The 14,675-nt window shown below is 40.5% G+C and overlaps 1 protein-coding gene across 2 annotated transcripts in view; it reads right to left on the reverse strand.

Annotated features, from left to right (window-relative positions):
• The window catches only part of cdh13 (cadherin 13, H-cadherin (heart)), a 425,435-nt gene that overhangs the window by 313,545 nt on the left and 97,215 nt on the right, over positions 1-14,675 (reverse strand). For both annotated transcript variants that reach the window (XM_041996695.1, XM_041996696.1), the window contains exon 2: positions 1,441-1,561. In XM_041996695.1, the coding sequence (XP_041852629.1) occupies positions 1,441-1,561 (121 nt within the window). The remainder of the gene's footprint in view (positions 1-1,440; positions 1,562-14,675) is intronic.

Raw genomic sequence — 14,675 nt, forward strand, 5'->3', positions numbered from 1 at the left:
CACGCACCAGTGAACCTCCAGATGACAAAACGCTTCACTGGCTGACCGACTCAAGTACAATAAAGCTGAAAAAGAAGAAAGGAGATTGAAGGAGAAATTCACAGATTTGTCATATTTTGCTGTCTTGGCAGGAAAATATGTATTTTCAATTGGAAAAGCTGTCCGTCAGTTGAGCACAGCATAAAGAAAGTTTGTTATGTATGAGACTACCTGTGAAAAGCACTTCAGCCAGAAAAGAAGTAAATGTGTAAATAGGTGCAGCACATTATGTGCATGTCACTGAAGCAGGTAAGATTTGTCTCCCACTGCCTTGTTATGTGGAAAATAACTGGGAAAACAGTGAGATGATGAAATAAATAGAGAGGAAACTGACAAATGAGGGCAATGAAAACTGGTTTCACAAGAAATGACAGACTACATTAACAAACTATAAAAATTATTACCATTCCTATTTACATATTTTCATTGTGTTTCATCATATCTTACAAATAAAACGGATTAATTATTGAGCAAATGAATTAGTAAAACCTTCCGTGGCTCTGTGGTAAAGCTACCACTAGCTGTCGGCACCTTGTCGATTTCTAAGGAAAGACGTGTCAGCCTCCATAACTCACAACCCCAGAGGAGTGCTGCTAGCCGGCAGACATTATTGCTGATCTCTGTGGAGATGAAGTGGAGGTGCAAAGATAGGCACAACTGCATTGCCCCAGAGGAGCAGAGCGGACCAATAAGTTGTGGCAGTAATATGGAGCTGAGATTGGACCTGTAGGTTTTGCAGTGCAGGAGGTTGTGTGCAATCCGGTTGGTTGTTGCAGTAAAAGAAGGGGGATGAAGCTGACTTACGACGAACTCAGTGATGGAACTTTGTGACAATCTACAACTGTGAACTGTGCTACCTCCATTTAACTCCTTTGTAAATCTTAGGTGTTTTGAAAATAAATCAGCTGAGATCAAATACAAGTGTCAACATGCAGACAAGAAGACGACTCAGAGGTTAGCGAGGACGGAATTCTGCAGAGATCAATGTAAGCATGGTGTAGTGGGACTGAGGAGCTCCAACAAAATACCCAAATAATGGCTAGGCAGATATACATGCATATGCAGACAGTTAACCAAGCAGCCTAAAGCTGTCTTCAGGGGAGAAATGGGAAAAAGCCTTTTTAAAATTCATCCAGTTAGAGGGTTTAATTCATCAGCAGACACAAATCATGTTGTTGCTGATGTGGTGCAAAGAAGCAACCATTTCTATTTCATTTTCACAGCTGGGATTGATTTGAATCTGTACACTTAAACACATCTTCCCAATGACCTGGAGGATCCCTTCCTTCCCTCCTTCAGCTGTTTAACAGGACTAACCCAAGCAGACGGACGCTGTATGTGTGCATCTATACGACGGGACATGTCGAGGGAGCAGAATGAATTCTGTTCATTTTCACTGACCTTGCGTAAGTGGCTGGCCTTTCTGGAAGGGTCCACTGTACACCACATGGTAGGTTTTCACCTGGAAGCCAGGAACACAGCTTCCTTGGCCTCCATCCTCCTGGCCACCTACATGGGCAACCTGCAACACAGAAAACAAAGGAGTGAAAGTCAGACTTCATTCATTCACGTATTGAGCAGCCAGTGGTGGTTTAATTATGTTAACACCACTCAGAGATCCAAAAGATGCTGATTTTATCATTTTAAAAACAAAGAACCACTCTTGAAGTTGAACTGCATGCTTAGAAAAAATTATAATCTGATAATTTTAAACAAGGAAATTAATTTTGTAATCAGTGTACTTATTTTTTCCCCATGATCGACTTTCTTTTCTGTCTTTACAAACACTCATACAGTATGATTGTAATTTCCGCACAGCAGAATCTGGGCTTCCCAGAATCTCACTTTATTTTAGTTATTAGCACCCTGGAGTGTGTCCCATGACTGGGTCTCATTAGACTTCCACTTAGTTTGGAGTTTGTTAGAAAGAAAAATGCTGGAAGAAAAGAAAGAAAAAGAAAATAGAATATTTGATTTTTTTCCACCATGCCATGGAGGCCAACATGTCTAATATGTTGAAGTTCAAATCTAATGTAGTTCTGCATTAACTAAGTCTTTACCCTAAATGTAACATCACAACTAAATGACTGACACTTTCCCTAAAGCCAACCCTAAAACTAAGTCATGACACTAAAACTGTATTTGTATCAGTGGGGAAAGCAATTTAGTCCTCAAATAGTCACAGGAAGTCTTCAGAAGTTAGTGGACAGCCAGGTTTTTGTCTTCGGTAAAGTGCACACACACACACACACACACACACACACACACACACACACACACACACACACAATGCACACATAAGATTAAGCTAAGAAAACTAGAAGAAACTAAACAAGAACACAGAATAAAAACCTGCAGACCAAAGGATTGCATTTAAAGACATGAAGATGGAAAGAGATGAATTTGATGAAAATTCTATACATGTTAAAAGTCAACAATAAGAATAAATATTTCAAATATAGCTCCTTGCATGAAGCAGAAATCCTGACTAATGACTGGCTCTGCATCCCTCCTGTTAGTGGAGCATGTGGCTGAGGCTCAGCATTGTTCCCAGCCAACACCTGCTAAAATGAGACTCACTGAAGTTATTATGAAAAGAAGGTGAAATATTACTAGATTTAAAATTTTGAAAGTATTAGCAAAAGCTATTATTTGATGTAATTAAACAACATAAAGAACCTGAACTCCAAATTTCCCAACATGTTGCATTTCAATCTAAAACAGCGAAGCTGGATGATTTAAACACACCAAACAAAGCCTACAATCTTCTGTCTAATAACAAACACTCCCAGCCCTACAGTTTGTAGTTCAGCACTTAAAAATGATTAGTGACACTGTAAAGAAGTACGCTGAGAACGGAGGAGAGATGCACTGCTCATTAATAAATCCGGCCAGCGTAGAGAGACGGTTTTCCCATACTGGACTAAAACTGGGGAGGTAATATATGGAGGATGTCATGCCTCAGCAACAGTAACAATTAAATATTTTCTCTACCCTCTCTAGTAAATATCAGCATAAATTGTCTGATTATCCTGTGAAGATGCTGCATCTTGTTCTTGATATTAACTAATGAACAAGAAACACTCGGTTTTGCTAATTGAACAGCGCAGTCTGGAACACTGCAGAGTCATTTAGATACAGTACGGCACTCTGAGGTCCACAACTTTATGCCTCTGCTTTCTGCTTAATTTGTCAGGCAGATGTTTTACGTGGTGCCAAAACACGAGAACTTCAACCCTTGGATGTTTTTCCTCTCTCTTGGGTTGCTGAATGAGCTGTCTGTCAAACGTTCTCCACCAAAAGAGTACTAAGTAAATGCAGAAACATGTCATGAATTAGCTATAGTATGACCCCCTAAAATAACATGTCAGCTTTAGGGTGAATGTACTGAATCTCATACAATGTGAGCAGACATTTTGGATAAAAGCGTCTGCTAAATAACTGTAATGTAATGTAAATGCTGCCGGAACAAATTGGCTCCACCTTCTTCAAGGTGCACTTGTTTTTTTCACACACTGACTCCAGACTAGTTCAGAATCATTTCAGAACCAGAACCAAGTTCTGAGAGCTGAGAATGTGTCTGAGGGAAAGAGACCAATCTGGAGCCCAGGAGATTTCAACCTGAAACCCTAAACTAGAGAAGAGGAGCAGAGTTTTGGAAGGAAGATGATATATCTGAGCGCAAGAAGAGACTTTTAGAGTGAGAGCAGAGTTTTGAGAGAAATCAAGATGATATTTGAGCATGAAAACAAGAAATCTTGCTGTCAAATCAAACAATTATTCTCTTGACTAAAGAGGGAAACAGCTCCATTCCTGTGCAGATCTGCACATTGGCACGCATTCAGCTAAAGAGGTCATAGCATGTAATGTCCCAGGAAGGTAATCATGGAACCCAGGGGGTATGTGCGTTTCCTGCACATGTCAAAATATTAATAATAAAAAATTAATTCAAAAGTCTTCATAACAGGGTGGGACACCGAGCATGGGGGTCCATAAGCTCAGCCACAAGGGTACCGGGGACATACACGCATGCACAAAAACAAGCCAGAGGACATTTAAAAAAACACCAAATGCTTCATGAATCCTTTAGCAAGAACCAGCAATGTGTGCAGGAGCGTTTCCATCAAGATGGAAACAGTTTTCTATCTATCCCCAGACAACAGCAGTTAGCCAGCACAATGTCAGCGGAAAAAGAAGATTTCTGAGTTTTATTCTGGGTATTATTTAAGAATGTACAAGACATGTCAAGGGCAGATCAGATTTTTACCAACAATTTTGCTTTTTAAGAGGCACCATGTATTAAATAAATAACTATCCAATAATGTAGACATACTTTGTGTGGACATCATATGGCAAGATAAGTCCACATCAGCACCAAAGGCCTTTGGATGTGTGTGTCAGGAAATACGTGTCCTCTCTCCTTCCTTCTTTCCTGGGCCCACCAGGAAAATGGGCCACCATTTTTAAATTGGTCACTTAAAACTGGGTCAATCCTTACGTACCTCCGTGTTTTAGTACCAAACTTTCAGACCTTAAAACTCGTTGCGTTGACAGGTTTTTATGGCACACGAACATTGGACATGCACATCGCTGGGCTGTCATTATCCTGGACCGTGCCGAGGCTCAGAAAGAACACTTCACAACTTCTTTATTTTATTTCCTTATTTTTTTTCCTGGCCTGAGGCATCGAGTTAACAGTGGTTTGCTTCACAGCACCAAATCACATGTCTGCAACTGGCCTTTTAAACAAATGAATGATTTAGAAAAACACATAGAAACATTACTGTAGGACATGAGGGAGGGAGGGAAGGAAGGAAGGAAGGAAGGAAGGAAGGAAGGAAGGAAGGTTGGATGGGAAGAAGAGTCAACATCAAATTGGTTTTTACTGGGGAGAATTTCAAGTTCCAAGTTATTTATGTGTCACGTGCATGATGACAGTGAAATGTGGTAGGCATGTTTCTGCCCAGTTCAGAGAAGGCAGGATGCCCCTTAATCCCTTAAAATAAATAAGAATTATTAAATTAAATTAAATCATTTATTAATTTGTTTTTGTATTAACTTTTATTTCTATATCGGTTTACTTTTTAACTATTTATAATTACTTTATTATTTATGTATAGTATATACATTTTTTATTAAAAATGCATTTATTTATTTATCACTTTTATTTTATTATGGGAAATTATTTTAATGCTGTTTTTGCTGTCCCTTTTTTATTTCGCTCTTGTTTTGGGTTCTTATATTCAAATGAAGGGGCGTGGTTATCAGATGCAGTGGCATCAGTAGATAAATAATCATTCATAATTTTACATTTTATTCATTTATTTTGTTTTTATATCATGGGATATTTATTAAATTTAGTATTTATTTAATTAATTATTAATAAGATGCCATCTTAAGCGTGCCACTTCAAAAATCTGCCAAAAGTCAGTAGTGCTGCTTTACAGCTGAAATATGTTTTAGCTCAGGTACGTGCCGCTCCAGTCCTTGAGGCTTTTAGATGTTTCCCTGCTCCAACACACCTGATTGTTATATGGCTCTCCTCAACAGCTTCTTAAGTTCTGTCCAACCAATCCATCCATCCATCCATCCCTGCTTTGTCCATCCATCCATCCAGCCATCCACCCATTCATCCATCCATCCCTGCTTTGTCCATCCATCCATCCATCCATCCATCCATCCATCCATCCATCCATCCATCCATCCATCCATCCACCCATTCATCCATCCATCCCTGCTTTGTCCATCCATCCATCCATCCATCCATCCCTGCTTTGTCCATCCATCCATCCCTGCTTTGTCCATTCATCCATCCAGCCATCCACCCATTCATCCACCCATCCACCCATTCATCCATCCATCCCTGCTTTGTCCATCCATCCATCCATCCATCCATCCATCCATCCATCCATCCATCCATCCATCCATCCATCCATCCATCCAGCCATCCACCTATTCATCCATCCATCCCTGCTTTGTCCATCCATCCATCCATCCCTGCTTTGTCCATCCATCCATCCATCCATCCATCCATCCATCCATCCATCCATCCATCCATCCACCCATTCATCCATTCATCCATCCATCCAGCCATCCACCCATCCATCCATTCATCCATCCATCCATCCATCCATCCATCATCTGTCCTACTCAGGTCGCGGGGAAGCTGGAGCCTATACCAGCAATTAGCAGGTGAGAGGCAGGGTACACCTGGACAGGTCGCCAGTCCATTGCAGGTCTAATTGCAACATCATTTTTAACTCAGCAGGATCCCTTTGGATGTGAAGTTACCCATGGTGCCCTCAGACTCTTATAGCGCTCCAGCCTTTGGAAATCAGCACTGGTGATTGGTCAAACAATAATAATAATAATAATAATAATAATAAAAATAATAATAATAATAATATCATCACTATCCACATTCACACACTGGTGAGCTACATGTGTAACCACAGCTTCCCTGGGATAGACTGACCGAAACGTGGCAACCATTCCACACCAATGGTCTCTGCAACCACAAGCAAACATGCCAACACATTCACATACCAGTGATGCCGACACTGGAGGCAAGGTGGGTGAAGTGTCTTGCCCAAGGACACAACAGCAGATGTACTGGGATGAAGCAGGATTAGAAACCTTCCAGTTAGTGGATGACCTGCTCAACCACTGCAGCCACTGCTCCCAACCAAATGCTGAACTCCAGACTTCAAATCAGTCGTCCACAAAATCATGACTGATGCGGTGCTTATGCCAGTCTGTTATCTACAGTACAAGAGACAGGCACTAAATGTGTTGATTCACAAATCCAAGATGGCAGCAATCATATGACAAGACTAATTAAGACATCGTCACCTATGGTCCTATTTTATGTAGCGTGTACAGTCTGTGCCTTTAAAACTGACGCCTGATAAATACATTTACTTAATGGTGTGAAAATACTGTGATCATGACTGAGGATCAGGGCTACTGCGAAGGGATTTACTGTTAAATGTTGGAAAGTTCTGCTTGCATGTAGAAAAAAAGCCTGTAAAGAAAATGTGACATTTCGTATGAGTTAATGTTATTTTTCAGTTTAATGTGAGCTATTTATACATACACACTGAAAAGTTTTGAGTCTAACCATAGAAATGTTCAGTGGGAAGCTTCAGTTTACTCCATCACAGACAAACATATGTGCACAACAACACAAGAACAGTATGAATCAGTTCCTGATCTTAAGCTCAGCGAAATACATCTGTTCGCTTTTGTATGTTTCATCCTCGCTGGTTTAAGTCTTTGATGTCTCTGTAAAGACGTCAGAGTTCTGCAGAGACTGCCTGGGCATGAGTTTGCCACAAAAGATCACCAAATAAAGGGATTGCTACGGTCCAGTCTAAAAGAAAGAGCCTTGGGTGCATGAAAATAATGTTTATCCAGCAGGACCAATTAGCAGCTGAAGAAAATCTGGATGGAGAAAATGGTGTTATGTACTATCTTAATGAGATGAGACTACACAGATCAGTGGGAACATCAGTCAACACACAGTGGCTGTAGTTGAGATGTGGAAGACAAATAGCAAAAGGTGCAGAATCCATCCCTGACAAATGCACTAATTATGCAACTTTAAGCTGAAAAACAGAGCGATGCATACAGTTAACTTTAAATGTGCAATTTGGTGTTTTACCTACTGCCCAAAAGGTGCAAAGTACAGGAACGATTTATCTTTAGTAATGAACATAGGAAGGTTTGACCAGGAATACAAACAACACAAATATTCAGACACTGAGATGCTAATAAGAACTTGGATCTATAAAAAATGTTTTATACCTAAGTATAGACCTAAGATAAGACTTGATTTTAACAGAGGCTGGGTTAAGCTTCTTAAAGAAATCGGGGTGAGGTGCTAGGTTTGGAGGTGGACCACTCATTTTTGTATATTGTGCATATTCATAAGCCATTTTTTTTTTTCTTTGGGATGGTACACAAATATAATCTCAAGAGCAAAAAGCAAATATAAGTAATCAAATGTTATGAGTTTTAAAAGAGAAAAAGGCAGGATCTCTCCACAGATTTCTGCAGAATACACATAATCTGGCCGGGAATTTAATGTTCAACAGTTTTTATTTTTCCATCTCTTTGCATGCATATTTTCACTCAGCTGTAGCTTCTTTTCAGACCGACAGCTATCGTATCTCGTGGAGACGGTTGAAGCACGATGCTGAAAACTCTTCTTCCCTTCTGCAGGCTTGATGTTAACTGCTGATAACAGCCAAACATCTGCAGCTCAAAACATCGCATTCAGTGCAGGTACAGAATTCTTCATTCCCACGAGGATCAAATAAGTTACTAAATACTAACTGCAGCTTAAGTTTACCCCTGATGGGAATCGCTGACCAAGGTCACCTGAACTGCATTTAAAATAAAAAAGAGAGAATAACAGTGCTCAAATTGTAGGAAACTCTAAAGGAGAGAAGGAAGGGCTTGGGTCTGTTTCGTAGATCAGTTTAGAGGGAGATAAATAAATACAGCTTTCTATCGACAAATACTCACAGCTAGTCTCTACGTTTGTGTTAGCTCTCCACTGCAGCCAAGGAACTCTCAATCTATACACTTTACCTCCTGCATTTAGACCATGCTCGCTAACTACAAGGTCCAATTCAACCAACAAGGCATAAAGTGCCAAGAGGATTTATTTTTGCTTGCAGTAAATAGAGCAAAACGTGTAAAAATCTCTCTGTACACAAATGAGTGGACATTCAAATTGATTGAAATGACTGAGAAAGATGACTAAAGGTCTAATGCCCGAGTGTCCTCTGGTTGCTATTTTGACCTATATTCTGACAGGAGTGACAAGAGATCAGCTCATTGCTTGAGAGTTTGACATGTGATTCAGTTCAAGTGTGAAGGACCAGCCAGGTGATTAAGGCAATGACTTGGGAGAGCAAACAGTAAATGTCACCTCTGGTGGAAATCAATACTGCTTGAAGAATCCACAGTGCATCAATAGAGATGGAGAGGGCCACTATTCCTGGTGTTTGCTGAAGAGGGTAAGGGGTAAAGAGGCTGGTCGTTCAAAGTGGCGTGAGTGCTTGTGCATGCCGGGTTTATACGTGTGAATAAGCATCGGACAGAAAAAAAGGCAAAGAAGGGCATCTAGAAAAAGGCAAAAGAAAGAGAGAAGCACCGTCCACGAAAGCCGGTTTCTTCCAGGGAATTTTGTGTCTTTATTGTTTTGAGTTCTTTCTGTCAGTTTCTTTTATATTGAGCTTACAGAGTAAACAGTAGCCTAAAGACATTTATCCGAACAAACGGTGGTCTATTTGGATTTATTTCCCACAATCAGACTTACAGTGTCTTAAAAAATGGGAACAGGACTAATTCTGTGAAGCTGAACAACAATCATCTTCATACACTAATACTAATACAATTTTCCCATATGTGCATTCTGCTCAAGCGTGTTAATTTTTTTACATGCAGAGTTTGTGTGAATAGGAACAGCTGTGTGTGTGTTTTCCAGTGATCCAGCATGGCAGCCAGCATGCGTGAATGTTCACCGGTCATGCATGTCTGTGGATACTTTTCAGCGTGTCCATTTGTGTGTCTCTGATTTGCTGCATTCATGGTGGATAGTTTGCAGAAAATCCAGCCAGACAGGCTGCCAGTACGCTGACATTTCATCCAGCCACCATCATTCCGTCTTATCTTGCATTGCATGTCTCCATCGAGGTAAAATGTCAGTGCACACACCTCAGTGTAGGTCTGGCTGACCCATCCAGGACCAGCTACAGCCACAGCCCAAGCCGAAGCCAGAAAACCAGAGGGGGGAAATCTATCAGGATGGGCCTTAGACACCTGCAGCTGGCAGGTTAGCCAGGCATGGAGCACCTGAGTCATGAAACCATCTGGTTCCTGGCCCAGACTGCTGAACCCTGGCCACGCATGCTGGGCCTGTAAAACAAGAGTACAGCAACACCATAGAGAAAGTGCAGCCAAGCAAGGGAGGACAGGACTGAAAAAGCATCTTCACAGCTGGTCTGCTGTTGTCACTGTGTGAATGCAACAATCAGGTAGTAATAGAGTAGGCATGGGAACAAGGGAGATACAGAGGCAGATTATAGAAACACCTATGATGACAGGACAGGGTGTTTTGCATTTACTTGTTAAATTTAGCAAAGCAGTTGTCCCAAAGTTGTTTAAAACCCAGATAAATGTGTTGACTTTAGCACATAGATGAGCAACATTACATCGTTCAGGAGGGGATTTCTGGTACCGAGCAGGAAAAAGTCATTCTGCTGGAGCAACCGTGATGGCAGTCAGGGGAAGAATATGGAGGACCTGTTTGTCTCTACATCCAGAGTTCCAGTCCAGACAATGAGTAAGCCTAAATGAATAGTTATCCTCTTTGGACTCTGAACTGCTCATTTAAATGAAAGTAAAATGATGACTAATGCAGTAAAGAGACAATTATTTTTTTAAATTTGAATAGATTTTCATGAGGGCGTATAGCTTATTTAACAGTGGCCAAACTGCAAAGGATGAAAAGTAATTGGACTTGGCTAATAAATGCGGGATTTTTGGCAGCTGCCTGTTGATTCAGCTTTAGTTTCTGCACAAAAAGGCTGAGAGGTTCCATTCAGACTGAGATAGAGGCTTGTTAATGAATATGATGGAAGACCTATCATGCAGATATCAGAGGTAGCTGGTTTGTTGGATAGAGTGAAAGAAAAACACAAGTGATGTGACTGAGCTAAAAATAGCTTTCAGAGTGAGATAAACCCCCTTTATGACTGCACAGCAAGTTAAATTTGCTTCTGAGGATGACTCTTTTCCTTATTAAGGAATGACTCTGCAATAACTTCTGAGAACTCATTACAAGATGCCAACTCCTGGTAAAGGACTACAAACGAAAAGAAAATCAGATCTTCAGTAGTGAAACTGGCAAACCAACACAATCTCACAACCAATTATTCAAGATTCAAGTTGGTTTACTGAAAAATATGTGAAAATGGCACAAAAATGACAATTTAAATGAGGTGCATTTTATTAATTAGATATTCCCTGACATACCCCTCCTGTCATGCTACACCGGCATTAATTTATAATTTTACCACTGATAGAAGTGACAAGCTGGATGAGGTACAGTGTGCGTGATCATTACGAGGGCTTAGTCATGATAGTTTCCAAAATCAGATTATTTAAATTGGGGACAGTAATCAGGGCACCGCAGTTTGTCCGGAGGATCTTCTGTGGCAAGTCCAGTCTGTAATCAAATGAACTTCAGTCCAGTTCACTGAGGTGAACAGCATTAGTTAGCAGTAGCTGGACTTCTAACTGTAAGGTTTCATTTTTTAGCTGCGCTGGTGGATTTAAACTTGTGCATCTTTAAACTCTGTGAATCTAGAGGACCCCGTTTCCCAAGCTTTCCTTCTGCTGTTGGCTTAACGATAATGAGAGAGAAGCTGCCATTTAAAGCAGCATCAATTAAATATTCAGACTGATTATACTTTACCATGAATGAAAAGTCTGAAACACTCAGTTACCTCATTCACACTATGACTTAATAAATGTTGCATTTCTGTTCGTTGGCGCCATTTTTCTGCACTTCAGGTTCTAATTCTGAAAATACACTTTTACATTCGTTAATGTGGGAAAAAAATACTACTAAATTATTAAACTACTACTAAACTATAAAATATTACAGGGAACATTTAAGAGGTTTGTGCATGTAGATGCATGTGGTAAAAGAATAAAAAAAATAATTTCAATTTAAAGTACAAATTATTATTCCCAATTCCAAAAGAAAAAGAAAAAAATACTGAAACATTAAAATTTCTCATTGGGATTAATGTTTTTTTTTTGTTTGTTTTTTTTTTCAAATTAATTTAATTGAAAAACAAAGTTTAATTTCTTTATTTATATTTTTTTTAGCAGGAAAAGATAACAAGCAAACCGGGCTGACTCGGTATGATCTTGTTTTCCAGCCAGTTCCTGCTCTGCAGAACAGATAACACACAGAACAACAGCATCTTTCAGACAAACGGATTGGTAGGAGCATGCATCAAAGCAACCTCGCTGGTTGCAATTATAACAGAGGAGAGCCAACAAATGTCTTTTTAAAGAGGTTTTTTAAGGGTTTGGTCCTGATTTGCTGTGAGGTCTCATTCCAGGCTTTAGTGAGCATGTAGAAGAAAGATCAAAAGCCAGTAATGGCAAGAATCTGTTTGTGGTGATTTAATCATTGAGTAAATAAACATTAGTGCCTATAAAAAATAGACATATATGTCTCTTGCTTTAAATATTTGTATTCATAGGAGCAACCAGAGCACACATCAGAGACCTCAGCCTCTTCGTGAGAAGCCTGCAACAGTTAGAACACCTGAACAACCTTCTGACACCGTAGCGTCACAATGATATCAGAGCTCCTGTTACACAACCATGACAGCAATTTGACTTTTGAACTTTAAATGTTACGTTTTATTCAAGCAGGCAGGTACCATTGCAATGCAAATCCAAGGTCCCTGGGGGGTGTGGAGTTGCGTGGTAAGTGAGCTGGCGTAACCCTGACAGTATCATTTCCTCACCGTCAGTCTGCTCAAATCCCCTCTCTAGTTGGCACGCTCATCAATACCTCCACCTCGCACGCCTCTCACTTCACCGCACAGGAGCAGGAGAGAAGCCGGAGGAGAGGGAGGCAGAAACAACAAGGAGCGTCAGCTGCAGGCACCAGCTGTTATCCTGCAGAATTCATTTGAATGCACTTTATTGTTTCCTGTTGGGATTTGGGATGTCAGTCTGAGCACATCCAGCTTTATCTCGATGGCATGCTCATTCACCTTGAAATGGGTGTTTTGTCTAATAGCCTCAGTATGTAAACTTGAAAAGGATTTTTTTTTTTGTTGTTTGTATAAAGACAGCAGTGACTTTCTCCTGTCTTTGACTATATGATCTATAAACAGCCACAGCAAAGCACTGCTAGTAAAGCTAGCGGCCATGACAGTGAGGAGATGTAAAGCTAATGCTGCTTAAACCAACACTCTGCGCAGCTGATTGCAAAGTTGCACTTTAGTCAGTAAAAGCAAAGTTTCGAGTGGTGATACTATCACACCTTGTTCTCAAAGACTGCAAATTGCAATGCAATTCAAGTTTGAATGTCCCCATTCAGGAAGTAGCCTGTAAACAAGGCTATCAGAGGCTGGCATCAGTCTGCAAGGCACCACGGTGAACAGGAGGCGATAAGGAGGAGAAAAGTGTATAAATGCAGATTCACAAATCCTGTGTTATCACTTTGCCTTTGTCTAAAGCTTTTATTGGGCAGCCGCCGGGCCGCACACGGGTATTTGCCAGGGTGGTCATTAGCAGTAAAGTATGGAGGTCTGTGTTTCTTTCCTCAGTTCATCTGTCGTTATCAGCTTACCTTTCTCCTCTCCAGCTGACCTCCATTCATCACAAGGAGCAGGCTGCCGCTGATAGTCTTTTTTCCAACTCTCCTCCCTCCACCTTGAACTGACCTGCACCTAAATATTCCCATCTTTGTTTTTGCCCTTGTTTAAAAGCCAAAAGTCAAAGTCTGAGGTATTAATGAAAAAAAAGTCAAATTGGTCCTTTATGTAGTGAAAACAGGGATCTCTTCTCATGAAACATTAGATCTTTTGATTATATTCATGACTTTACAACAGCAAGTCAAAGGGTACCAGAACCATGCTGCCTGTTTATGGAAATCCTCAAAGGCCTGTGAGAGAAGAAAATATGAATTTACAGTAGGTGAAACAACTGCTTATTCACTGCTCGGTAAGCAGAAGGTCCTCTGATAAGGACGCCATGCACAGCATGAGGAATTCCTTTTTGAAAATTCACAAGAAGTCAGTGAGCGAGAGGATGAAAGACCTCTGTTAACTTCTAATTCCCTAAATCAGGCTGTGAAATAAATAGGGAAATATGCACAAGCTGTCAGAAAAATCCAGAGGAGGGGTAATTACTAACGATTTCCTCCGGGATGGAAGTAAGTAATTACATTTGCTCTTTTTACTGTAACATTTGTGCAGGGAAAAACTTAAAAATGTCAGACAAGAGATGACAGGACATCCGAAGACAACAAAATCTGTTGCCTACTCAAATGTCAGGTGCTGAAGTCAATCAGCTGATACTAAATACACAAAAAATGGAATCCTTGGCCACATTTAAAAGACCAGATCAGAGTTTTATGTTTACTCCAATAAGCTGCTCTGAGTAAAATAATTAACCTCTTCAGGATGAGAGTCCCCTCTGCAGGGGGTGATATGAGATGCATGCAGTACAGAAGATCACTACACACACTGAAGCACCAATCCTAGCATGAAGCGCTCCAAAATGACAGCGAGAAACAGATAAAAGACTCCACCAAGCATCTGAATTACACACAGTCCACAAACCCAAGCAACTATATGAGCATTTAACAAAACCATGAGAACAGCTCTGTCCACTTTAGAGCTTCCACACAAACAAGGAGTCATATGAAAGCAGAGACTGCTGGGTACGAAGACGTCTGTCTCATCACTGTGGGACAGAAACTCTGGAGCCAGCAGCCAGAACCGGAAATCATGACGTACTTTTACTACTTGGTGATAAAATATTATCCATCTAAGCTTTTTGCTTGTTATGTTGGATCTGGCACCTTAATA

Source organism: Melanotaenia boesemani, chromosome 10 (assembly GCF_017639745.1).
Source record: "Melanotaenia boesemani isolate fMelBoe1 chromosome 10, fMelBoe1.pri, whole genome shotgun sequence".
Classification (NCBI taxonomy): Eukaryota; Metazoa; Chordata; class Actinopteri; order Atheriniformes; family Melanotaeniidae; genus Melanotaenia; species Melanotaenia boesemani.